The 27,703-nt window shown below is 51.5% G+C and overlaps 1 protein-coding gene across 9 annotated transcripts in view; it reads right to left on the minus strand.

The window, feature by feature from the left end:
* DNMT3A (DNA methyltransferase 3 alpha) overlaps nt 1-27,703 on the minus strand; it is a 119,413-nt gene that overhangs the window by 18,791 nt on the left and 72,919 nt on the right. For 5 of the 9 annotated variants that reach the window (XM_003935264.4, XM_074394926.1, XM_039477382.2 and 2 more), the window contains 4 exons: nt 1,514-1,729; nt 1,064-1,222; nt 534-641; nt 121-277 (listed from right to left, as the gene is read on the minus strand). In XM_003935264.4, coding sequence (XP_003935313.1) covers nt 121-277; nt 534-641; nt 1,064-1,222; nt 1,514-1,729 — 640 coding nt within the window. The other 4 variants (XM_010345789.3, XM_074394943.1, XM_039477398.2 and 1 more) reach the window with 4 other exon arrangements.

Genomic DNA, 27,703 nt, shown 5'->3' on the forward strand with positions numbered 1-27,703 from the left:
CATTCCCACTGGGCCCCTCCACGGAGGCCTTGGCCACCCTCCCTAAGCATGGCTTTCCCAGCCCTGGTGTGGATCTGCCTGGTGGGCAGGGGTGCCAGACGGCTAGGTGGTCACATTTACCTTCTGGTGGCTCCAGGCCCTTGGGACCAGAGGGCTGGAAGCCCCCCAGGGCCCATTCAATCATCTGCTTGTTCTGCACCTCCACGGCCTTGGCAGTGTCACTCTCGTCGCTGTCGTGGCACACTGGGAACAGCTTCCCCGCACGGCTGCTGGCCACCTGGAGAGCGACACACCAGGGATGGGGGTGTCAGGACAGGCTGGAAGGCAGATGGGTAGGGCTTAAGGCCAGACTCTGAGTAGTGAGGGTGGCACAGGCAAGGGGGGTGGGGAACTGCTAAGGAAGAAGAAGAAGGGCACACAAGTGGCAACTGAGGTGGGGAGGAAGGAGTCACTGCCTCCTGGCCCGACCTGCACTCTTCCAGGCCTCCTAGTGCTCTAGGCGCCTCCTCCAGGCTCCCAGCAGGGACACTCACCTGCAGGACCTCATAGATGGCTTTGCGGTACATGGGCTGCTTGTTGTACGTGGCCTGGTGGAACGCACTGCAAAACGAGCTCAGCGGCATCAGCTTCTCAACACACACCTGCAGGGACAAGCCAGGCCTTGCTTGCTGCTGCTTCCACTTGCAAGCACCCACCCGTGCCTCGGGCTGGGAGCGCTGAGAGTCAGTCTCAGCCCTGGAGGGGCTGAGATGCAGTGACAAACAACAACCTGACACAAACAGAGGAGTCCAGACCAAGAGTAGGGAAGTACCTGAGCGCAAGTGGAAAGGAATTCTAGTGAATAGGTTCCTGGAAGGCTAAAACTGGGCGGGCATCTGAGCTCTCTGAGCCACAGGTGCAACCTAATTATCCCTAAGGCTTCTTCCAGCCACCACAGGCAGTGTGGGGGAGAGTAGAACCCACTTCCATCACCCCGATTCCAGATTGCCCCCAGCCGAAACCACAGGCTCTGGGATCAAGAACCTTCCCCCTACCCCAGGCTACTGCCAAACCCACAACTCACCACTGAGAACTTGCCGTCTCCGAACCACATGACCCAGCGGGTGCCTTCAGCTGCTCGGCTCCGGCCCGTCATCCACCAAGACACAATGCGGCCTGGCCACCAGGAGAAGCCCCGCAGTTTCCCCCACACCAGCTCCCCAATGCCAAAGCCCCGGCCGTCCTGGAGCCCCAAGGAGCAGAAATCATTACACAGTGGTCACGAGGCCCTGCCACCCTGATCCCCCCATGGCAACCCCAGCCCTGGGCATCTGGGGGGCAGGACAGCCAGGAAGGAGCTCCATCTGAATGAGGCAAGACAGAGCAAAATCGGGGAGACGAAGAGGCCCAGGGTCAGGTGGAGAGAGCGAGCGGCCCGTGGGAGATGGAGAGAGGAGAGCAGGACGGGAGGAGCTGGCAGTGGAAGGCCCCCGGAAAGAGCTGGCCACGGCTGGTGAAGAAGCAAGCCGCTCACCTCGTACTCCGGCTCATCATCGCCTGCTTTGGTGGCATTCTTGTCCCCAGCATCGGCCCCCACGGGCTCTGGCGTGGTGGCCACAGTGGGGGATGCGGGGTCAGTGGGCTGCTGCACAGCAGGAGGGCTGGCCTCCTCCACCTTCTGAGACTCCCCGGAACCCTGATTTTCTTCCACAGCATTCATTACTGCAATAACCTTGGCTTTCTTCTCAGCCTGGGGAAACAAAAAGCAAGTCACCTTGACCTCTCCAGGAATTGGCAAGGCCACCTGACACTCAAGGGGACCTTCTCAACAAGTGTGTCAAAACCTGGGACAGTGACAGAAGGTCAAGGGCTGGAGAGAGCCAACCAACTGCCTTGCCATGAAAACTGGAAAGATCTGAAGTAGAGAGGTAAACTCAAATCACGAAATTCCAGCCTTCTTTTCTGCCTTTTAGGAAAGCTTCCTCCCCATCTAACATTCCTCAACCTCATCAGCATATCGGTTGCCCACCCTATGATACGGAAATGTTAATTCTTTTTCTTTTTTGAGGCGGAGTCTCACTCTGTCGCCAAGGCTGGAGTGCACTGGTGCAATCTCAGCTCACTGCAACCTCCACCTCCCAGGTTCAAGTGATTCTCCTGTCTCAGCCTCCTGAGTAGTTGGGATTACAGTCATGTACAACCACACCCAGCTAATTTTTGTGTTTTTAGTAGAGATGGGGTTTCACCATGTTGGTCAGGGTGGTCTCGAACTCCTTACCTCAGGTGATTCCCCGCCTTGGCCTCCCAAAGTGCTGGGATTATAGCCATTGCCTGGCCTAATAGAAATGTTAATTCTATCCAAACATTAATCAGGCACTAGGCACAGATATTGGTTCCACCTTCTCCTATCTTACTTCTTAAGACTAGGATCTTCAGCCAGGCATGTGCCTGTAATTTCAGTTACTGAGCAGGGAGGATCATTTGAGCCCAGGTGTTCAAGACCAGCTTGGGCAACATAGCAAGACCCTGTCACCAAAAATTAAAAAAGCAGGGGGGACCCTTTCTTCTTCTCCAAAACTTCCCTGGGCAATCAATCCCTCCTATTCCTGGTTTCCAGGCCACAATTCTAGTTCTGTGATGTCTGCTGACAATGAAATCACTGCTCTGGGTTTAACGAGCCCATCTCCCCCAGGACATGCTCAAACACCATAGGAAGCTCCCCGAAGAGCCTGCCTGTTCCCATGCTCAGATGCCATGCTGGAGTTCTTATGGATCACACCCAGAGTGTATTGTTACCAGATTCAACCCCTTCTGTGTGCACCCTTCAGATCCATAAATATATGTATTCATTCAGTTATTTACTGAGCAGGCACTATAGACCAGGCGTGCTCTCTGCCATCCCACCAACAAATTAATAATCCAAACCCCAGTTATTCTCCCATTGCACAGCCTCCATCCTTTCACCGCATCACACTCGTCTTTCAGGCTACGATCCACGCGCCCATTCCTTCTCACAACCCGCTCCAGGATCCCTACAAAGGAGAATGAAATCCTTGATACTTAGCGGAGAACCATTAGCCTTTTACTGAATCTAGGAGACACGGCCCTCTGACTTCAAGGCTCCACACCCATTTCCACCATACTAGATTCAGACAGGAAAAACCCCATTTTCTACATGCCTTTCAAAAGGCGCTTCCCCCAGGGGCCTAGAGCTTCAAATGCAAACCCAACCTCAAGGGCAAAGAGGATGGGGAAACACCGTGGAGTATGAGGAAGAGCTCTAATCTCAAGACAGAGCCTCACAACCAGCAGCTGACTCTGGAGCAGTCCTTTCTGGTAGGAGATGCTCCAATCTAAACAGGCACTTGAACAGGAGGATTTTGGGCAAGCTTTCCTGCCCTGTTTACAAATCTGGTGTACATATGAACCAGTGATTCCAAGGATTCTCCCAAAGCCTGTCAATGGACCCCTAGATCCAAGGGTCCCAGATTAAGAACCTTTGTTTGAAGCTCAATGGTCTAAGTAGGTATTATCTTACAGATTCATTTAATTTCATTGAGTCTTCAAGTCTTTGCCTCCAAGCCACAGACAATTCTGTTTCTTATGGCGAGTCTGAAAACACTGAAGATGTTAGTCCTAGTTCTTCCTCTGACTCAACAAATTCTAAAACAGGATAATGCATCCTTTGCCCCCAACCCCCAAACAGCTGGGAAAATGAGCTCATGGATGGTGGAATGAGCTCAGGGATCGGGCTGTGGGGGTGGAAGAACGCGGAGTAATTGCTCATCGCTCCCTAGTCCCACTCTCACCTGGCCAGGACTCTGCCTTCCCCTTCCTACTATCAATTAGCCATCACCTCCTCTCCCAGGAGAAGATGCACTGAAGTGTGGACCCCCTACGGGGGAGGGCGCCTCCCTGCCTGGGATCCTCAGCTGCGTCAGTTGCCCTCACAGAGGAGCTCACACCTCGCCGCTGCTCCTCACCCACCACACCTTCTCAAGCTTCAGGCATGGGTGGTTGACCTAGGGTGGTGCCTTGGATGATCCAAAGACCCTGTTTCCAGAGGTGGTGAGGCCCCTGAGCCAGTACAAGGTCTGCAAGGGGCAGGGGGCGGGAAGCGGAAAGGACCCGCTATCACTTCCACGGCAGAGGCAGCAGCAGCGGGCGGGCCGGGCTCCTTCCCTGGTTCCCCAGGTCTAGGAGTCGTGCCTGACACCACCCTCAGCACTCCCCCACGGCCCCTTTGTCTCTCTTCTCAGCCCCTTCACAGCGAGTTCCTGAACATTCTTCTTCCCCCACAACTTCCCCCAGCTTGTCAGCTGCTGCGCTGCGAGCCGTTCAGCATCCCCAGCCCACTTGGTGCAGAACACGCGCCCGGCCCGGTGAGGGCGGCGGAGGAGGAAGGGGCCTCCGTCGGGACTGGGGCAGTGGGGCTGGGGAAGGAAGAAGGGGGTGGGTTAGCAGCGGGAGGCCTGACGAAAGGAGAAGAGGCAGCCGGAGCTGGGTGGGGGAAGGGCCTCATTAGAATAGGCCTGTCTGGGGCACTGGGAAAGCACCCCCTTTCCTCCTGCACTCCTACCTTCCTCCCCGGCAAACAGTAAGAGACACAGGGGTGAACTCGAGGCTCTCCCATTTGGGCTGCAGGCTGCTCACCCCCAGGAGGGCAGAGAGACCAGGTGGCATTCAAGAGAGCCACCACACCATTTCCTCACTCCCCGCTGGCTCACGGAAGCCACTGGGCCTGGAGTTCCTCCAGCCTGAGAAAGCCACCGGGAACTCCGGTGACTACTGCCTCCCGTCCAGTCCCATCTCCTCAGGCAGCTGTGCCGCCTCCCCCTCTCCCTCCCCCGGCGACTGCAGCGCTTCCCATTCCAAAGGTCAGAGGTCTGCGCGCCACCTCCTCCAAGCCCACGCGGCCTTGGGCTACCCTGGTGTCACAGGCCGGTCCCCTGTCAGGGTCGCACTGTGCCCTCCCACACCCCACCACTTCTTTCTGGCGCCCTGCCCTGAGGCTTCCAGGAACTCGCAGGAGAGGAAGCTGTCCCTCTCCAAAGGCCGCGAGCTGGCAGGGCCCTGAGGACAGCGTGGTCCCCAGCCCGGAACGCAGGTCAACAGGGAAGTGCCAGGCACCCATCTGCCAGCTCAGCTGAAGCTGCCTCCAACCCAGCTCCTGGGCCACCAGCTCCGCGTGCCCCAGCTTGCAGTTACCACGGCCCGGGCTCCCGGCCGGCTGCGCTTCCTGTCCCCCGAGGGAGCCAGGTGCCACTGGAGCCCACGAGGAGTGGGGCCTTGGGGCTCGTGGGCAGGGAGGCGGCGGGCCAGCACTAAGTCAGCATCTCCAGAACTCAGGCCGGGCCGGGACGCCGCAGCTGCTGCGGGCCGGGGAGGCATACTTGACTCTTTTCGAACCCGGAGGGCTGCGGAGATCCTCCCACCGGCCCTGCCGCCTCCCCGCCCCCGGTCTCCCCGGGGCTCCGTCCAGGAACCTACCCATAAGGCCAGGTGCAGCCCCTCTGCGGTAGCGCTCAGGTGTGAGCCCCGGCCCTGAAGCTCTGGAAGTAGCTGCCCGTCTGGGGGGAGGGGAAGGGGGCGATGGGGCTGGGGGCGGAGGGGGCCACTGTGAGGGGAGGGGGGCGGCGGGGGGGAGGGAGGGAACATTTTCTTTGTCTAGGACTCCAGGTCACGTGGGCCCCGCTGGAGGGCCTGGTTGGCTGCGAGCGGCCCGGGGAGGGGGGCCGGCGCTCCGACGCTGGCGCTGGGCCAACCCCTCTCCTCCGGTCCGAGGGGCGCGGGGCCGGGGGGCGAGGCCGTTCCCCGCCCGTTCCCAGGGCCCGCCCAGGCCGGGCGGCAAGGAGCGCCCCGCCTCCGGGAAGGCCGCCCGGCCCCTCCCCCAGCTCTGGAAGAGATTAGCGCGGGGCCGGGGGCCCGGGAGGGGAGGGAAGGGGCTTCTCCCCAGCCTCCTGCCCGGAGGGAGCCGGGGGTCCGAGCGAAAGCAAGCCGTAGCTTTCGGACAGCCTGGGAGAGCCGGGAGAAAGTTGTGAAAAGTGAGTTTCTCAGAAGCACAACCAAAAAAAAAAAAAAAAGAAAAAAGAAAAAGCTTACAGATAGATAGGAGGCCCAAGAAGCTGCAGGAAAACTCAGCACACAGACGGAGAGTGACAGCAGGCGCGCGCAGACATTGGGAGCGCTCCAGATCGGGGAGTGTTTGGGGGGGCTCCCGCCTCCACACTACAGGTGAATGGGGGGGACTCAAAAAGCGCGGCGTGAGGCGGTCAGGCTTCGAGTCCCAGGGCCCCACCGTCACTCCGAGCGTTCCCTGGATTTCTCATTTTCCGATTTGCAAGGTTGGTCGCGGCAAGGGCGCTCCTTCAGAAGTTCAGCAATTCCTTCATTCCCAGGCTCAAACATCTGCAGATCGAGAAGACCTGACTCCTCTCCTGGGGCCTCCAGGTGCGGCCTCCAGGTGCAGCCTCCGCCATTCAAGCTCCCTCCTCCTGAACAAAGGCACCTACCCGCAAGGCAGTCGCAGTCTCTACCCTCAGCCCTCTATTTACATTGGTTGTAGCATCAGATAAAGAAATAGACCCTGTTGGCTCTGCCCTCAGGGGCTGAAGACTTCACTAGACTTGCAATGATATGAAAGGATCACTGTAAAACAAACATATGTAAAGGTAACTATGTCACAAATACCAAGTAGAAAAAAATGGGCGGCATGGATGACAAAAGAGGTTAGAGGTGAGTTCCAGGTGAGCTGACTGGGCTTGGAGGCTGGATCGGACTTGGAATGAGGTGAGATGGGTGGGATGAACAAGAGCTGCCAGGCTGCGGGGGAGGAGACCCTCGCCCACCTCCACCCTCCCAGTACACGACATGGCAAAGGCAACAGCAAGCCTTCAGGTGCATCCGTGGGTATATTCTGTAGCAGGGAAAAGTAACTGCAGGTTTTCCGATAAGATGAATGAGTATTTTGGAAAGATCAACCTGGTTTCAATTGGCAAGGTGAATTAGAAGAAGCAAGGAACTGAAGGGAAATGCTCCCAACAGCAGAGGGCTCTTTGGGCAGCGGCACTTGTTAGAAGATCTGGACTTGGCTGGGTACGGTGGCTCACACTTGTTATCCCAGCACTTTGGGAGGCCTTTGCGAGGCCAAGGCAGGAGAATCACGAGGTCAGGAGTTTGAGACCAGCCTGACCAACATGGTGAAACTCATTCTCTACTAAAAATACAAAAAATTAGCTGGGTGTCGTGGCTCGAGCCTATAATCTCAGCCACTCAGGAGGCTGATGCAGAAGAATTGCTTGAACCCAGGAGGCAGAGGTTGCAGTGAGCCAAGATCGTGCCACAGCACTCCACCCTGGGCAACAGAGCAAGACTCCGTTTCAAAAAAAAAAAAGAAGAAGAAGAAGAAGAACTGGACTTGAGTTTTGTTTCCACCACGATGACCTTAAACAAGTCACTTAACCCCCAAGAAATCTGTTGTCTCATCTGCAAAACAGGAGTGATGACATCAGCCCTCTTGGGCCATGGAATGCCAGCATCTCCTAATGACAGTGAGACAATTCCCTAGGTGCCTGGCTCCCAGCCACAGTCACCTGGGACATACAGGTGCTGGTATAATGAAGTCATGAGATGTATAGTGAGGGAGCCCCCCCCCCAACCCAGGGCCATCAGAGCAAGCAATTCCTGAAGAGCAAGGACCCCAAACCAGAGAGCCTTCTACCTAGAAGACTTGGGGGCGTTCAGATTGCCCCCAACCCTGAGACCCAGAATCCATACAGTTAGGAAAAGAAGCTCTTCTTTTTTTTTTGAGACGGAGTTTCGCTCTTGTTACCCAGGCTGGAGTGCAATGGCGCGATCTCGGCTCACCGCAACCTCCGCCTCCTGGGTTCAGGCAATTCTCCTGCCTCAGCCTCCTGAGTAGCTGGGATTACAGGCACCCGCCACCATGCCCAGCTAATTTTTTGTATTTTTAGTAGAGACGGGGTTTCACCATGTTGACCAGGATGGTCTCGATCTCTCAACCTCGTGATCCACCCGCCTCGGCCTCCCAAAGTGCTGGGATTACAGGCTTGAGCCACCGCGCCCGGCCAAGAAGCTCTTCTAAAAACAAGCAAACAAAAACACAGGTTCTCTTCTGTTCCAACCCACCTTTCAACCCAACTAAGTTATCAGCCTGGTATGCAACTCCAGGGGCTCCCCAAGCAGAAGTGAGAAGCCCGGAATTTGTCCGTCTTGCCTGCTCCCAACCTTTAGGGAATGCGATATGACTTGCTTAGCTGCTTCTCTCACTGATACCTCCTCTGCATACATGCCCGGTCAATGGTCAACGGGACTGAGAACTCACCTCAGGTCTCCTCTCAAAAGAAGATTCTGGGCTGGGCGTGGTGGCTCAAGCCTGTAATCCCAGCACTTTGGGAGGCCGAGGCGGGTGGATCACCTGAGGTTGGGAGTTCAAGATTAGCCTGACCAACATGGAGAAACCCCGTCTCTCCTAAAGCTCCAAAAATTAGCACATGCCTGTAATCCCAGCTACTTGGGAGACTAAGGTAGGAGAATTGCTTGAACCTGGAAGTTGGAAGTTGCAGTGCGCCAAGATCACGCCATTGCACTCCAGCCTGGGCAACAAGAGGGAAACTCCATCTCAAAAAAAAAAAAAAAAGGAGTTTCTGGTTCTGGCTTGGGGGCCTTTTTCAGACACTGTCTCATGTATGCTACCCCCTCTTCCATTATAACATGGCTAAACGCCTTAGACTCCACACTCTGGCCTTGGGACACATACTATAATGATGCTGTGTGTGCAGCAAGGACTGAAACTGTGACTTTCTCTTGGCCGACATATTAAGCTATTCCCTCTAGCCATCAAAATTCTTATTCTCATCTTTAAATATTAAAGTCAAATCTTACCTCTTCCACACAACTTTTCAACAAGCAAAAGGAAGCCTAGGCTCAAAGGTGTCCGCCTACCAACCTAGAGCATCTTCCCTCTGCTGTAACTATGCAGATGGGAAACACTGCCTTTTCTAGACCCTAAGTCACTTAAAAAGAGATGTGTCTTCTTTGTAGTCAATGGACAGAGTCAGAGCCCAAAGCAGAAGAGACCCCAAGATCTAGGGCAGGGGTGATTTTAGTAAAAGGAAAAATCCCGTTACTAAAATGGGGCAATCTTCAAGATCCTCAGGTCACACATGCTCTTCAGCTTCCAAAGTAAACCTCCCTGGTAGTTTACCAGCTAGGTCTTTTGATTGAGATAAAGATAGCCAACCTCAAATAGCAGCATCATGTAAAATAAGCCATGTTCTTGGATTTGTTATTAAAGTATGTCGAAAGGAGGAACTCCTGGATGAAAAGAAAATGTGCTGGATGTCAAGAGCCTAAAAGAGGTGCTGGAAAGGAAATATTCAGTGTGGTCCAATAGAGAGAGTGACCTGAGAGCGAGGACACAGTTCCTGTTTGGCAGGCAGATGACAGTGATCCCACAGGCCGCCAATGCCCGATGAAAAGACCTCTAAAGGACACCTCTCTGCCCTGATCCTGTATTCATCAAGCAAACTTCTAATTCTAATTACATTTTCCTATGACTCTGATACCAGCAAGTTGCCAGAAAACAGCAGGACAAGTATTACCGTGTGTGGCGAGGACATGATCTGTTATCAGTTGGTAAATCTAACATTCTGGGCTGTCTTTGAAGCTCTCCTGGGTCTTTGAAGAGTCATGATCATAAGTGTGTTAATGTAACTTTCCAGCCTCAAAGAACTGAGACAAGACACTAGGCCATCATGATACCTCACCAAAGAGCAGCAATGCCCAGAGCTCATGCCTGACGTTTTAACTCAAACTTCAGTGCTCCCTGGCATGCTCTGTCATAAAATCCAGTTCTGGCAGGATGAGGGTAGATTATGTTGCTACCACCCCACAAGACATTTACCATGTGAGTCTCTTTACTCTAAATCAGAGAAGCCTTGGCCCCTATAAAGCCATCTGCAAAGCAACACATGGGAAGTCACTGCATGTTTTCCACCCCACACGTATTCCCACCAACCCCAAGACCAGGGGAGACCTGATCCAGACAAAAAGAAAGGTGAAGATGGATGTCTGTTCTGAACCCGTCCTTCTCCCACCTACAGCTCAAAAGCCTCAATGCCAATCAGTCAACACTTCGCATGACATTCTAGGCCCCCACGAATCTGGAGGCCTCCGTGTGATAGCACAAAGCCCACGCTTTGCCCGCCCACTTGCTATTCCACATGCTGTTCCTTCTTCCTGGTAGACTCCTCCCCTTCAACTTTCACCACAAAAACCCTGCATATCCTACACCAGTCCGCCAGTGACCTCCCCATGAACGTTTCTCTAGCCCTGCACTGTCCAGGACAGTAGTTAGTGGCCGCATGTGGCTATCTGAATTAAATACAAATTAAAATTGAGCTCCTCAGTCACACTGGCCACATTCCAAGTGTCCAAGAGCCACATGTGGCTGGGGGCTACTGAACTGGATGGCACAGATTTTAGAACATTGCCATCATCCCAGGAAGTTCTTTTGACAGTGCTGCCCTGGTCCCTTGCCCTTATCCTCCCCTACTGTCCCTTACCTTCAACCCCGTCCCCACCACACTCCCCTAGCATTTTGTAAGCCTCTGTTAGGACCTGCCAGTCTTTGCCTGTGCGAAGGTGATTGTGTACTCATCTTTCTCCTTTGCAAGATTAAATATTCCTAGAGGGCAGGGACTGGACCTCATTCACCTTCGAATGGAAGCAGTGTGGGCTAGAGCACCTTGCCCTTATATAAGAGAGGATTAAAACTGTTTGCTGGGGCCGGGCGCGGTGGCTCAAGCCTGTAATCCCAGCACTTTGGGAGGCCGAGGCGGGTGGATCACAAGGTCATGAGATCGAGACCATCCTGGTCAACATGGTGAAACCCCGTCTCTACTAAAAATACAAAAAAAAAAAAAAATTATCTGGGCATGGTGGCGCGTGCCTGTAATCCCAGCTACTCAGGAGGCTGAGACAGGAGAATTGCGTGAACCCAGGAGGCGGAGGTTGCGGTGAGCCGAGATCGCGCCATTGCACTCCAGCCTGGGTAACAAGAGCAAAACTCCGGCTCAAAACAAAACAAAACAAAACAAAACAAAACAAAAAACCGTTTGCTGAACTGAATGCAGTATCATCTCAGGAGCCTTATCCCAAATCCATTGCCCAAGTTCCAAGTTGGAGAGCAGATCCATTTCATAGCAGGAATTCTCATCGTTGCTAAGAGGTCCCAGTCTAGGGCTCCCAAAAGAGGCCAGGAATCTTTGTTTTTCTATTCCCTTGCTATCCATATGGAGGTTGCAAGCAAATGACCAGGACTGGGCTGCTGGCAGTGAAGCTAAAAATAGCCATGGAGCCAATAGCATGGAGTTCGCAGGACTTGTTGCTAAGGAGACCAGTCGCAGAGAGAGCAACTAAGCACGGGGAAGGTGTCAAATGTGCACCCAGAGAGCAGAGGGGTCCAAAGGCTCACACCTAGCGATGTTCTGCCTTCTGGCAGCTCCTGGCTGATGCTCTAAGTGGGGCAAATATTCCCCCTGTCCCTCAGTAACCCATCTCCATGGAAACCACCAGGACTAGGGTGAAGTACCAGCCCCTGGAAGGGAGGCCTCTGCCTGGAGCTTGTTGTTATGGCAACATCCCCCCTTCCTGTCATTCTCCCTCTCCTGGCTTCTCTGGAGGGAGAGAGGTGGGAGTCTGGTCTTGGCTTAGCCGGCATGACCAGGAAACACCCGCTTCCTGACAGGACTAGCCTGTAAGGGGCTCTCCAGAAGCTCCTGGAAGCCTGGAGAAACCAGTCAATCCTCAGCACAGGGCAGAGCTTCCTTTTCTTTTCACAAGGACCTTGCAGATCATCTTGCCAGGAGAACCCTAGACTCCCTTTGGTTTAATTGCATCTGGATCACCCAAGGAGGGCTTTAAAAATACAGATTCTTGGGCTTTACCTATAGATTCTGGCTTTACCTTTACCCAGGCTTAGGGTGGGGCCCAGGAATTTATTAAAACCTCCCTGGGTAATTCTAATAATAGCCAGGTATGGAAACACTGATGGCCCTGACAGTCTCTTACAAATGAGAAGACTGAGGCCCAGAGAGGACGGAGCCCACCTGAAGGGTCAGAGCCATTCATTCAAGAGGAAGTGGTCTGGAGAGAGGAGGGGAGCAGGAGATGAAGGTCAGTTCCCTCAGGGCATGCGTCCTGGGTGAGCCCCTCCTCTGGGCCTTTCCGGCCTGCTCCCAGTTCATGCACAACCTGCTACTGTCTGATGCAGGACTGAGATTTCAAACCAAAGCCCCTGACAAGCTGCCCCCTGTGGCAGAATGCGGAAGGTAAGGAGCTAGGAGTCTGCTTCTTAGGTGAACAGAATAATGGTAGCCCAGGCAGATGATGTGGGCTGAAAGAGAAATACATCCTCCTGAAGAAAAGCAAAAGGGTCACCATGGCAACTGCAGTGAGCCGCCTGGTTGGGCTCTATGCCATCACCCCAAACCTGGGCCCTGCAGCAGAACCTCCTCCCTGAGTCTGGGGAGAAGAGTGACATTTGGGCAAACACTCTGGAGCAGGGGCACCTCCCAACCCTTGAACTGATCAGTCTAGTTTTAGAACCTGTAAGGGAACTGTGCTTTATCCTGGGAGCCTGCCTGAAGCTCACTTAAACCCCGGCTCGGTCAGCCCTCAGCACCTGCAGTAGGTAGGCTGGGGGAAGGGAACAAAGAGGTGCAAGTGCTGGCAGATGCCATGGGCCTTGAGTCTTCGGTCACAGCCTAATTGTGTGCCCAAGACCCACCACACATGAAACCACAGCCCTCATTCAAGACAGCATGCAATTAGATGGTAAATTATGTGGTAGGGATGCTTTCTCTACATGTGCTGAAGGAAATCAGAGGCGGCTGGGATCAGTGAAGGCAGGAAGACTCAAGGGAAGATGAAAGAGCAGAAACTAGGAATGGGCACAACCTCCCAGGTTTTTCAGACAGGAGCAGCCAGATCTGGGGGGCATCTGCAACTGCATGAGCTTCCTGGCAGATGAAGGGCAAAAATGAAAAGCACAAGCACAGCCTGATGGTGTCTGTTAGGGAGGGGGAGTGGTAAGGGGCTTTCTGCACTGACACTCTAGATGAATTATTGTAAATCAAGAGAGTAAGATGCAGGGTGGGCTGGGCGCGGTGGCTCAAGCCTGTAATCCCAGCACTTTGGGAGGCCGAGGCGGGTGGATCACGAGGTCAAGAGATCGAGACCATCCTGGTCAACATGGTGAAACCCCGTCTCTACTAAAAATACAAAAAATTAGCTGGGCATGGTGGCACGTGCCTGTAATCCCAGCTACTCAGGAGGCTGAGGCAGGAGAATTGCCTGAACCCAGGAGGCGGAGGTTGCGGTGAGCCAAGATCGCACCATTGCACTCCAGCCTGGGTAACAAGCGAAACTCCGTCTAAAAAAAAAAAAAGATGCAGGGTGGGGAGCCCACCTGATGTAAAAGCAGTCCTTCCCTCTTGCTGACCCCCTCACCTCCCCTTCTCTCCCTACGTCCATCCCAGAGCCCCTGGCTCCCTCATTCTCTCCCAGCCAACCCTACACTTCCGTAATGGTGTATGCTGGGAAGTCCCAGCCCACCGGATGCACCACCAGGCTCTGTAGCTTTGGTGGCTGACTTCCCTTTCCCTATACCTCTGGGTCTGTTCCATAATGGGAAGGCTTCTCCACAAACCCAACTCTTCCTTCCTGGTCACTTCCACCCACTATCTTGGAACTGCTGGGTCTGCACAGCTCTACCAGTGACTGAGCCTAGGGCCAGGGAGCAGAGATGCCATGGCAAGGGTGTGAAGGTGGCAGTGCCCCTTACCAGGAAATTCAACTGGGAGGGGATGCCAGGTCTCTTCCCTGAGCAGGGGCGTTTTATAGCTGATGACAAGACCTCAAATAACCCCTAGCTTCTTTGGGTCTTGGTTTCTTTACTAGCCTAATGGAATCACATGTAGCTGCTAAATATTACAGATAAGATCAAAGGAAGCCAGGAGGGACTCGCATTTGAGAGGTAGAAGGGACTTCATAGCAAGTTTGCTTTAGGGACGTGTTGATGCTGTCACTTTGCTTTAGAAATTGGACCCTGGAGAGAAGTGTTAAGTTTATTCCAAGGAGGGTGTGGGCCCGAAGGAACCTGGTAAACCTTAACGGCCTGGCCTGTTTTCCCCACCCTCCCCCCACCCCTTTTCCAGGATCCAGGGGTCAAAGGGAGGGGCCTAAGGGAGCCGCATTCAGATTCAGGCATGCAGACCCTCTCAAGTTTCAGGGTCCAAAGAGAAGACTCCAGAGGAACCCAGCAGACAGGCTTGGCGGTAACTATTGCTTAAAACAGCGGGAACCCTGCCATCTCCATCCGAAAGGAAACATTTAAATTCCTGTACCAAGTCCTTTCCGGTCTTCCCCCACAACCTTGTTTGGAAACTGTTCCCTAGGTCTGTTCGCCTTAGAGGCCGTACTCCTTCCTTTGCTTTTTATTCAAGATCAGACTGGCAACCCAGGCCATCTCAACCATCCAGAGAGCTCAGGAAGCCACCTGTGCTGGGCGCATCACTAAATTCTGATGTGATTAACCTGGCCCAGATAGTCATGTTTAAACAAAATGTGCAGAGAGACCCCCCACCAATGCAGGTGACACAATAAACGCATCTACCAATAATACATCTCTGTGGGAATCTCTGTGTGCCAGATTTGGTTTCTTCCTTTTTTTTTTTTTTTTAAGATGGAGTCTCACTCTATCTCCAGGGCTGGAGTGCAGCAGCGCGATCTCCGCTCACCGCAACCTCTGCTGCCCAGTTTTGGACAATTCTCCTGCCTTAGCCTCCCTAGTAGCTGGGATTACAGGTGCCTACCACCATGCCCGGCTAATTTTTGTATTTTTAGTAGAGATGGGGTTTCACCATGTTGGCCAGGCTGGTTTTGAACTTCTGACCTCATTATCCACTCACCTTGGCTTCCCAAAATGCTGGGATTACAGGAGTGAGCCACCTCGACCCACCCGAGATTTGGTTTCCTTCTAATCATCTGAAGCTTGATGGTTTTCAAACTGTAGTAAGCCCCAGAATCACCTCGGGGGCTGGCTAGAAAATCAGACCCACAAGTACTGCCCCAGAGCTTCTGCCCCAGGAGCTTCTGAATGGAGCCCAGGAGTGTGCCTTTTTAATGCACTGGCCAGGTGGTTCTGGTGGGGTAACACAATCCCATCCTTTGAGAAACACTGAAGTCTTTGAGACGGAGTTTCACTCTTGTTACCCAGGCTGGAGTGCAATGGCATGATCTCGGCTCAACGCAACCTCCGCCTCCTGGGTTCAGGCAATTCTTCTGCCTCAGCCTCCTGAGTAGCTGGGATTACAGGCACGCGCCACCATGCCCAGCTAATTTTTTGTATTTTTAGTAGAGACGGGGTTTCACCATGTTGACTAGGATGGTCTTGATCTCTTGACCTCGTGATCCACCCGCCTCGGCCTCCCAAAGTGCTGGGATTACAGGCTTGAGCCACCGCGCCCGGCTATACTGAAGTCTTAAGAGCATCTTTGGTATATGTAAGCAAGCTCACTCAATTTTTGTTTTTTGCCCCACAAAGCTGCTTTTCCAACAGCATCTAGTGTCAAATATACAGGAGGCTCAGCTGTTATTCCTGTTTTTGTTCAATCCATCTGAGTTGCAAGTGAAAATAATATTTTTACTGCCCACCATTCAAGGACTAAAGAGGAATGAATGGACTAAAGAGGACTAAAGAGCTGTGGAATCTGTAAAGTTGCTATTGAAGAATGGCAAGTCAGAAAAATGGTAAAATTCTCACCCACACACTTGCACACACACACACTCACCAAATGCAGTTGGCCTAGGAGGGAGTGCAGACTAAGGGTGAAAGATGCAGGGTGGCCACAGGGATTTGAGGGAAGTCAAAAGGGCTCCACAGAGGGCACGGTGGTGCATGCCTGCGATCTCAGCTACTTGGGAAGTTGAGGTGGGAGGATCACTTGAGCCCAGGAGTTGGAGGCTGCAGTGAGCTATGATCAGAACATGTCACTGTACTCTAGCCTGGGCGACAGAGGGAGACCCTGTCTCAAAAATTAACATAGGCCTGGTGTGATGGCTCATGACTGTAATCCCAGTACTTTGGAAGGTTGAGGTGGGCAGATCACTTGTGGTCAGGAGTTTGAGACCAGCCTGGCCAACATGGTGAAAACTCGTCTCTACTAAAAATACAAAAATTAGCCAGAGGTGGTGGCGCACACCTATAATCCCAGCTACTTGGGAGGCTTAGGTAGGAGGATTGCTTGAACCTGGGAGGCGGAGGTTGGGAGGTTAAAGTGAGCTGAGATCACACCTCTGCATTCCAGCCTGGGCGAGAGAGCAAGACTCCGTCTCAAAAAGACAAAAATACCTGTCCCCATGAGCACCAATCTGCTGGCTTCTCGAAAGCAGCGTATTCAAACACTACCTTAAAAACCCACCCCTTCCTAAGAGAAAATATCTTTTTTTTTTTTTTTTTTTTTTTTTTTTGAGACCGAGTCTCTTTCAGTCACCCAGGCTGGAGTGCAGTGGTGCAAAATCCACTCACTCCATTCTCTGCCTTCCAGGTTCAGGCGATTCTCTGGCCTCAGCCTCCCGAGTAGCTGGGAATACAAGTGTGCACCACCACGCCGGCTAATTTTTTTTTTTTTTTTTGTCTTTTTAGTAGAGATGGGGTTTCATACAAAGGATGCCTCCTCCAGGAAGTTTTCCTGGAGTCTCCAGAAGCAGCTCTCATGCTCCTTTATGCTTCTGTTGTGCTGTCATTACAGAAGAGCACAGAGCAAGCCCCGCGCTCTGCCTCCCACTGAGACTTATTGGGAACATTCCTGCCTCCTCCACTTGACAATGTGTGCCTCTGGGACAGGGACTGTATTCAATTGGTCTCCCCCAACCCCACCACTAGCATAGTGTATCTATGTGTATCTAGTAAGTACTGAATTACTAAGCAATAAGTAGTAAGTACCGAGGTCCATTAACTCCTTTAACTAGTATACTGACCCCTTAATAAAGTGACACAGATGGCTCTGGCAGACCACCCCATACCTGAACATCTCACGGCCTCCCTTGACCAGACAAGCAGTCTGGTCTTTAAAGCAGATGGAACACTGGCCATTATGTTTTCTTCTTTGTCAGCCCCCTAGACCGTGTATGGGAAGGTTTCTAAAGTTGGCCTAAATACGGGAAAAACCTTGAGGCACTCTAGACCCCAAACTCCTAGAGGATTTCTTTGACCACCTCCGTTAGGATCCCACTCCATGCCCTTCCCCCTCTGTCCCTGCCAAGCAGTCTGGTTCAGGTCAGTGGCCGGGCACTGCCTCTCCCCAGGCTCTGCCTTCCCTGGGGCCCTTAGGCAGGGCTTAGGTAGTTGCTCACATTGTCCTTCCCTTCATATTTCTAAAACAAACCTCCCCTGGCTACAGCACAATTCATTAATTTACCTACTAACCTCTTGCAATGGAGGGTAGGATTCTGACTTTCCTTAAATTTGCTTCCTTAGTGTCTAGAAAATGTTGGAACATAGTAGACACCCAGACGCACATGGTGGCGTCTTAAAGACTGAGCACGCAGTGTCTGCTCAGTAAAGGCTGGATAACCCTTTGTTTTTTGTTTTTGTTGTTTTTTGAGACAGGGTCTTGCTCTGTTGCCCAGACTGGAGTGCAGTGGTGCAATCTTGGCTCACTACAACCTCTAGCACCCTGGCTCAAGCAATTCTTGTGCTTCAGCCTTCCAAGCAGCTGGGATGACAGGCATGTGCCACCACACCCAGCTAATTTTTGCATTTTCAGTAGAAACGGGGATTCGCCATGTTGGCTAGGCTGGTCTTGAACTCCTGGCCTCAGGTGATCTCCCCGCCTTGGCCCCTCAAAGTGCTGGCATTAGATATGAGCCACTGCACTGGGCTGAAGTTTTTTTAAAAAAGAGTTTTTATAAGGATGCTTCATGTATGTGTCTCTAGAAGCAGCATATATGTGAAGTCTGAGAATTCATGCAAATATTTAATTTAGAATTTATGTACAAGGTAATCTAGGTGACAAAGGGAGTACAGATCATGATTCTAGTCCCCCTGCCCCCCACCTGCCATGAGAGAATTTTAGAATCTCTGGGGTCATCTCATCTATTTCTGTCGTAATTTAAACCAGGAAACTAAAATGCGAAAGCAGAAAGACCTCCTCATATCCATAGCTAAGGAGAAGCAGAAGCTGAGACGAGAAACCAGGGCTCCCAAATCTCATTCCAACATTTTCTTTTTTTTTTTTTTTTTTTTTTTTTGAGACGGAGTTTTGCTCTTGTTACCCAGGCTGGAGTGCAATGGCGCGATCTCGGCTCACCGCAACCTCCGCCTCCTGGGTTCAGGCAATTCTCCTGCCTCAGCCTCCTGAGTAGCTGGGATTACAGGCACGCGCCACCATGCCCAGCTGATTTTTTTGTATTTTTAGTAGAGACGGGGTTTCACCATGTTGACCAGGATGGTCTCGATCTCTTGACCTCGTGATCCACCCGCCTCGGCCTCCCAAAGTGCTGGGATTACAGGCTTGAGCCACCGCGCCCGGCCTCCAACATTTTCTTAATCCAGTTTCACAACATATCCATATGGTCATGAGAAAACAGCAATTCAAGGGCAAGGGTTCAGGACCACATGAGTAGAGCAGGGAGCGGCTGAAAGGGACCTCAACCTCCTGGCAAAGAGGCATGGGGAGCAGCCCCAGCCACTGCAGGCCAGGGGCGGGCAGAGTGTGCAGCGGGCTGGAAAGCCAGGCCAGCTCTCTCCCTCTCTTCTAAACCCATCCTTTAATTCCGTGACAATTTCCAAGCTAGGAAACCAGGAAAACTGGGAGTATTGGTGAGTCATTTGGGTGCCCAACATAAGCAACATGAGATTTGGAGTCTGGTTTTGCCCACTGGACCACTCCATCAGGATACTCATGTGGTGGTAACCTACTTACCTAGAGAAATCCTAGTTTTCTAATAGCAAAATAGGGGTTAAAAAATACTTCTAGCTGGGTGCGGTACCTGTTAATCCCAGCACCTTGGGAGGCCAAGGTAGCTGGATCACAAGGTCAGAAGTTTGAGACCAGCCTGGCCAACATAGTGAAACCCCATCTCTACTAAAAATACAAAAAAAATTAGCAAGGCGTGGTAGCAGGTACCCAGCGACTCAGGAGGCTGAGGTAGGAGAATCACTTGAACCCAGGAGGCAGTGGTTGCAGTGAGCCAAAACCATGCCACTGCACTCCAGCCTGAGTGACAGAGTGATTCCATCTCAAAAAAACCCAAAAAATTACATTAAATGCAGATAATATATTTTAGGATTGTGGTAAAAGTTAACACTCCTGGCATAGTGCATGACATAAAGTAGGTGCTCAGTAAAGTTCAACCCACTTTCCCTGGTTCAGGCTTTGCTGTGGCCAGGAGTTGGCCCTGGGCTAGCTATTAGTCACCTATCCCACCCTGCCTCTTTTTTTCTCACCACTAAAAAGTATGGGTTGTTCTAAGAGCTGTTCTCCCTGTGCCCCAGAAGTGAAGACTCTGGTGCACAATCAACCCACCTACGTAAAGGACAATGGGCACCCCTGCTCCTTTGGAGGACGTGCCCTCTCCCCCCACTGGTCCACCGGCATGAGACTCACCCCCATGTCTGCCCAGTAAAAGCCTTTCTGCAGGAAAAAAAAAAAAAAGACAATGGGGGATCCCTTTGTGGCAACTTTCATAACCTATGGTAAAGGCCAGCCCTGGAAGTCACTGCTGGTTACAAGCTGTCAGGGGAGCCTCTAAAGCATGCTCAGCCTTTGGGTAAAGTATACTTGCTGTGCTCACTCCAAACATCAGCTCCTTCCAGGGTGATGTTATTTTTGAGGCCACCCTGCAAAAGGTCAGGTATGGCAAATAAATGAGAAATGTCTGCCAGTCCGAATACTCCAAAACTGCTACACACACACTTGGCTAATAATTTGGTTTGAGCCCTTACTGGTCTTCGCACCGTCATTTCTCCTGAACTAGACGAAAGCCCAGGAGATCACACCTTATTCATCTCCTCCTTCCCACAGCCCCTAGCACAAGACTCCCTTACTTAGTATATGCTGAGTGACTGCTTATTAAATGGAAAATGGCACAGCAGGGGCGCGGGGGCTTTTGAACATTCATAGCCTGCTCTTCCCAGGGCGGACAGGAAGCATAGTCTGTTGAGACTGCAGGGTTGTAAAGTCAGGGGAGGCAACATTTGCTAAGCTCACAGAAGTAGCAGCACAAATGGCCAATAAACATAGAAAAAGATGTTCAACCTTACTTGTTATCTGGGAAATGCCAATTAAAAGCATAACAAGAAACTATTTTCCCACCCATTTGACTAGCGAAATATTGAGGTTGGCAAAGGTCTTCTCATACCCTGTTCATAGGAGCGTATAAGTGGGCAGTGCCCTTTGTAGAGGGCAGTTTGGCAGATGTCATAAAATGTAAAATGCACATTCCCTTCAACTAGGCCTTTTTCTTTCTAGGTATCTATGTTAGAGAAACAGATACACAAAGAGCCATGACCAAGGCTGTTCCCTGCTGCAATGCTAACTGGTAAAATATCATACAGAAATGCCCACCAATAACAAAATGGCTAAATAAAACCATGGGAATCCATATGGTGGAAACTAATGGTAATTATCTGGCTAGATTGCACAGACTTATTTCAGGTGAAAAACCAAGCTGTAAAACGAAAACTACAGTGTGGTTCCATTTGTGTAAAAAGAAAATAAAGAACCCGTGAAGCAAAATTATGTATTTACGCGCATACACATAAATAGAAAAAATCATGAACACACACCAAACTGATAGCATCAAGTATTTCTGGTGAAGGAATTAAATTTGCAGCCCAGGTGTGGTGGCTCATGCCTGTAGTCCCAGTATTTTGGGAGGCTGAGGCAGCCTGCTTGAGCCCAGGAGCTCAAGACCTACCTGGTCAACATAAGGAGACCATCGCTACAAAAAAAATTTAAAAATTAGCCAAGTGTGGTGGCACATGCCTGTGGTCCCAGCTACTCAGGAAGCTTAGGTGGGAGGATCACCTGACCTAAGAGGTTGAGGCTGCAATGAGCCGTGATCATGCTATTGCACTCCAACCTGGCCAACGGAGCAAGACACTGCCTCAAAATAAAATTTTAGGGTGGCAGGTGAGGGCGGACTTTTTCACAAGAATGTATTTGTGTAATAATTATGTAATTTAAAATAACTTGTGGCTGGGCACGGTGGCTCAAGCCTGTAACCCCAGCACTTTGGGAGGCCGAGGCAGGCGGATCACGAGGTCAAGAGATCGAGACCATCCTGACCAACATGGTGAAACCCCCTCTCTACTAAAAATACCAAAAAAAATTAGCTGGGTGTGGTGGCGTGTACCTGTAGTCCCAGCTACCTGGGAGGCTGAGGCAGGAGAATTGCTTGAACCCAGGAGACAGAGGTTGCAGTGAGCCGACATCGCACCACTATACTCCAGCCTGGCGCCTGGGGACAGAGCAAGACTCTGTCTCAAAAAAAAAGAAAAGAAAAGAAAAGCAAGAACTTGTAAAAAATTATCAAGTTCCAGCCGGGCGCAGTGGCTCAAGCCTCTAATCCCAGCACTTTGGGAGGCCGAGGCAGGCGGATCACGAGGTCAAGAGATCAAGACCATCCTGGCCAGGTGAAACCCCGTCTCTACTAAAAATACAAAAAATTAGCTGGGCATGGTTGTGTGTGCCTGTAATCCCAGCTACTCAGGAGGCTGAGGCAGGAGAATTGCCTGAACGCAGGAGGTGGAGGTTGCATTGAGCCGAGATCGCGCCATTGCACTCCAGCCTGGGTAACAAGAGTGAAACTCCGTCTCAAAAAAAAAAAAAAAAATTATCAAGTTCCTATTATATGCTAGCTCTGGGCTAGGAGCTTTAAATGTTGTGTGACCTTATTAATCCACACAACTCTGAGATAAGAACTGTTCATTCATTCAGCACACTTTCACCCTGCACCTCCCACTGCCAGCCCTGGGGGCAGGGATGCTCAGAATGCCTGCATTGAACAAGCTTTTTTTTTTTTTTTTTTTTTGAGATGGATCTCACTTTGCCACCCAGGCTAGAGTGCAGTGGAGTGATCTCGGCTCACTGAAACCTCTGCCTCCCAGGTTCAAGCGATTCTCCCGCCTCGGCCTCCCAAGTAGCTAGGATTACAGGCACAGGCCATCACGCCCAGTTAATTTTTGTATTTTTAGTAGAGATGGGGTTTCACTATGTTGGCTAGGCTTGTCTAGAACTCCTGACCTCATGATCCACCTGCTTTGGTCCCCCCAAAGTGCTGGGATTACAGGTGTGAACCACCGTGCCCAGGCTTGAACAAGCTTAAATGTAGAAATGGGTAGAGGCAGAAAACAAGCTGGTGAGTGCTGCTCTCATGGAGATGCAGAGGACAGCCAAGTCTATCCACGGAGGAGGAACTTCAGCTGGGTGCAGGGTGAGAGATGCCTAAGGTCCCACACCCAGTAAGTTAAGGCAGTATTTGAACTTGAACTTGCCTCCAAAGGCCACGGTAAACAGCAGCCAACCCTTCAGACCTATGAAGACTCTGCTATCTTTGGCGGAAGGAGTGGGTTGTTTCTGAGTGTAGAGAGGGAAGGCAGGAGAAACTATGATCTTCCAGCCACAGATGTTTCATTATCGCTGTTTAATATTTATTAAGCATCTAATAAGCATAAGGATGCATGAATCAAGGGTCCCTACCTTCAGGTTGGAAGCCAGGAAAGAGACCAATCTTAGAACACTAGGACATGGTACCCACTGCCTGGAAGTAATTTAGAATCTGGCTGGGGTAAAGAGATTAATGAGCAAGTCATGCCATCAATGTGCAGTGACTGAGTCCTAAAACCACCAACAGTGACACAAACCGGAGTGAGCGGCTTCCCAGGGGTGATGACCACCCAGCTGCTGCCCCTGAGTCTCTGCGCTCATCTGCCTTGCAGAGCTACAGGGAGGACTAATGAAGTGAGAGGCCCTTCCTAACCTTAAAGCCCTCTGTCAGGGTGCACTTTGCTCTGATAATTAAAAGGAAGAGGAGCTAAGGAATTGCCTTCCTTGGGAAGGAGGAACTGCTCAGCCCCTGCCCTCCCTACGAGCCAGCTCTGCTGGGCCGAGGAAGGTTCTCCTCAGCTCAGAGGTCCAGTGGGAATGGCAGGAACACAGGCTAGAGGAGACTCTGGCATCATTTCACCCATGGAGCCTGTCCATGCCAGTCCCCATGCCATCCTCCAGGTATACCTGTCGGCACCCCTGGAAAAACTACCTGGAAATCAAGGGCTTGGGCCCTTGTCATGGTGGAAATTCAAGAACTCAAGCTCCCAGAAAAGTCCCACATTCACCCACATCCCAGCTGCTTAGCCAACAGGCAGGTATTCACTGGGCTTGTTCTCCCTGCCCTTTACATTAGGCCAGACAGAAGAAGACACGATTAACACATAAGAAATAGTGAAAAAGGCCGGGCGCAGTGGCTCACGCCTGTAATCCCAGCACTTTGGGAGACCGAGGTTGGTGGATCACAAGGTCAGGAGTTAGAAACCAGCCTGGCCAATGTGGTGAAACCCCAACTCTACCATAAATACAAAAGTTAGCCCAGCATGGTGTTGTGCGCCTGTAGTCCCAGTTACTCGGGAGGCTGAGGCAGATGAATCACATTCGTCTATGCCCTTTTCAAGATAAGGCTCTTTCTGCAGGTGCTATGAGCCCTCAACCTATCACAGGTAACTAGGAATCCTCTATGCCTCCAGTAGCCTTGGTAGCTTCCGTGGCACTCAGCTGTGGAGGCTGCTGGGAATCAGCTCAGTAAGGGTGCCCTGAACCCGGGAGGTCAAGATTGCAGTGAGCCAAGATCGCCCCACTGCACTCCAGCCTGGGAGACAGAGTGAAACCATGTCTCAAAAACAAACAAAAAAACAAACAACAACAAAAAACCCCAGTAAGGATTATAGAGATTCAGGGAAGGGAAGAGGTCATTTTGGACTGGAGAAATCCTAGAAAGCTTCCTGGAGAAGGCAGCAGCTCTTGGCCTCAACCCTAAAAAATGGACTGGGGAAAACAGCAGGAATAAAGACAGGGAGGAAGGAAGGAGCATGGCAAGGTCCCCTCCTCGGGGATACCCTCCTATTAGAAGACTGTAGTGAAGTGGGGTGGGTTGACTATGGAAGTAGCAGGGTTGAAGAATTGAGAGTTAGCCAGAGGATATCTGACATGATGGGGGAGACAATGGGGAGCCATTGGAGGTTCTACAGCAGGGTGTGATCATGATTAAAGCAGAGCTTAGTCCTTGCACGACTAGTAAGCAGGCAAAGGAAGAGGAACAGGATATGGAACAGACAGAAGACATCAGCTTCCTTCCCAGCTCCAGCAGGAATTCTCACTTCAGCCTCAGGGACCAAGGAAATGTCTCATTTTCCCCCCATTCACTTATTTTCAATTTCTTTCATTTTGTGACATTCAGAGTCTCTTAAATCCTGGGGGAGGGAAAGCCTGGGGAGTGGGTAATCTGGGGTAGGCTCACTTAGTAATTGCAGTCTGACTGACAAGAGTGGGCAAGGAGAAGGAAGTTAAGTGGTGGCGGGGGGGGGGGGGGGGGGATGGGGGGGCGGGGAAGAAGCCCTCCAGGTGCGGCACACAGCCACACAGCCTACGGGAAGGGCAGGTGCAGCCTGGGGTCTGGTGGCAGCTCCCTGCAGAGCACAGAAGCCCTTCTGGCCCCGCCCCACCCTCCAGCCACATTTCCTAGCTGCTCCCTGCCCACACCCACTGTCCACCACCACAGCAAACTTCCATTCCTGAAAAGCCCATGTGTCTTGTGTCGCGGCAGTGGGGTGGGGTTCATGCTTGCTGTGTTCCTCCCTCTGAAATGCCTTCCCCAACCTTTCCCTAAATTCCAGTTCAACTGTCAAAAGCCAAAAGCCACCTCCTGCTGATGAGTAGATGACCCCAAGCAGCATTTGTCTATGCCCAGTTCAGGGCACAGCTCCTTCTGTAGGTGCTATGAGCCCTCACCCTATCATGGGGTAACTAGGAATCCTCTATGCCTCTTCCGTGGCCCTCAGCTGTGGAGGCTTCTGGGAATCAGCTCAGTAAGGGTACCCTGAATGAAGTGTTGTTTGAGTTGCATCTGGAGGTTAGGAAGTGCTGGCTGGCCCTTCAAGTGATGTTGCCCAGGGAACAGCTAGGGCTGGGTCCTGAAGGCTGGGTGGTTTGTCAGGAGGCGAGGTGCCTTTCTTGGGAGGGGGTGGGTGGTTGGTTCTAGGAGGGTGGGTAAGTGGTTAGTGGATCAACACTGACAGAGCGTGAGGGGTGGAGATCTGGGGATGCAGTTTACCGACATGGCCACCTGAGATCAGCTGAAGGTGGTAAGCAGGAACCTGCAGGGGCCTCAGGAAGGCCTAGGGAGGCAGTTTCAGAAGAAAGGCTCAAATATCAGACAGCTAAGATGAGACTGAGAAAAGAGGAGAAATGTCTGTCCTGTTGTTACACCCCACAGAAAACAGGACTGATAGCCCAGGAGCGGTGGTTCACTCTTATAATCCCAGCACTTTGGGAGGCCGAGGAGGGCTGATCACCTAAGGTCAGGAGTTCAAGACCAGCCTGGCCAACATGGTGAAAACCCTGTCTCTACTAAAAATACAAAAAGCCAGATGTGGTGGCGGGTACCTGTAATCCCAGCTAGTCAGGAGACTGAGGCAGGAGAATGGCTTGAACCCAGGAGGCGGAGGCTGCAGTGAGCCCAGAAGGCGCCACTGCACTCCAGCCTGGGCAACAAATGCGAAACAGGCCTGATAGCAACAGTTACTGCTCTTTAGTCTGAGGGGGACTTGGGAATCTTGAAAGCTTCCTGTGTTTTCCCAACATTCTTCATTCCTGCATCTAGCCCTTACTTAGCCCCAGGCATAGCCCAGGAGGAGACTGTGTGACATTCAGGGGCTGGACCCCACATGGGAATAGGAAGCTTAAATTCAAATTCCATTCTGGCTCTGCTCCCAATTCTCCATGTGAGCTTGTGGCCAGTTATAAAACTTGATAGCCCCAAATTCCCCAGTCTGAAAATGACATAATTATTTCTAAAACTTGTACTGGAATTGGTCGATTCTTTAATTATGGCATATGAATAAGAAATAATGTTATTAGCAAATACACACACACACACACACACACACACACACACACACATATATATATATATATATATTTTTTTTTTTAGACAGAGTCTCGCTTGGTCTCCAGGCTGGAGTGCAGTGGCTCAATCTTGGCTCCCTCAACCTCCACCTCCCAGGTTCGAGAGATTCTCCTGCCTCAGCCTCCCAAGTAGCTGGGATTACAGGTGCCCGCCACCACACCGGGCTAATTTGTGTATTTGTAGTAGAGATGGGGTTTCGCCATGTTGGCCAGGCTGGTCTCCAACTCCTGACCTCAGGTGATTCACCTGCTTTGCCCTCTCGAAGTGCTGGGGTTACAGGTGTGAGCTACCATGCCCAGCCCAAAAAAAGTCTTTTTAAATTTTAGTGGAAGACCTAAAACAGAAAATGTATCTATGATCTAATTTTTCCTGGGAGTTGAGGAAAGAACCCTTTTTTCACTAAGGGCAGGTGAAACTCTTTTTTTAACTGAGGGCAGGCCTCCATACTGCTTCTTCAAGGGAGCATAGCTAGAGAATTACGGAATTTCTGAAAGTTCTTCCAGGTCTAAAAGTCACGTCTAAGCTTCTTGCCCCAGGGCTAAGTGAGAACAGAAACACTTTATTCACAGAACCAAGAACTAAATGCAAAGCCCCTGTCTCCAGGTTGTAGGGGACCCAGGAGGCTGCAACTGACTTAGAGAGAACAACCCAGTTCCTGAATTTCCACCGCAAAGACACGTCCAAGCACGGAGGTAAGTGGCTCTCCTCCCAGACCTCAAATAGGCTGCCCTTTCTCCGGGTTCTTCCGGGAAAGTAATTTCTGCCTTCCTGGATCCCAGAGGAAATGAAAACAATCAAGTAGCCAGAACTTCCGTCCTGTTCTACACTTTCTCTCTCTCTCTCTTTTTTTTTTTCTTTGAGAAGGCGTCTCACTCTGTCACCCAGGCTGGAGTGTAATGACACGATCTCAGCTCACTACCACTTCCACCTCCAAGGTTCAAGCAATTCTCCTGCCTCAGCCTCTTAAGCAGCTGGGATTACAGGCACCCACTACCACGCTCAGTTCATTTTTTGTATTTTTAGTGGAGATGGGTTTTCACCATGCTGGCCAGGCTGGTCTCGAACTCCTGACCTTGTGCTCCGCCCACCTTGACCTCTGAAAGTGCTGGGATTACATGTGTGAGCCACCATGCCCGGCCTCTGTTTTGCACTTTCTCTAGAGAAAGCTCACACAAAGGCAAATGGATGAATGGGGCCGCCTTCCTCCGGAGGCCCAGGGTAAAGACAAAAGGAGAGCCGAGTTCACGTGAAGTGCCCCACGTGGTGGCAGTTTCCTCTCTTTTCCTGTGCAGCTAGGTCACCACACACCTCTCTTTGTACCCCCTTTTCTCTACTAATCAAACATACAAGACAGCTCAAAAATGGTGCATGGCGAGTTGACTTCCCTCCTTGGTCTCTTGGCCTCCATTTTCTCACCTGTCTGTCTGCATGGCCAAAGCCCTCCATGGGCTGCTCC

This window comes from Saimiri boliviensis, chromosome 1 (assembly GCF_048565385.1).
Source record: "Saimiri boliviensis isolate mSaiBol1 chromosome 1, mSaiBol1.pri, whole genome shotgun sequence".
NCBI classification, from domain to species: Eukaryota; Metazoa; Chordata; class Mammalia; order Primates; family Cebidae; genus Saimiri; species Saimiri boliviensis.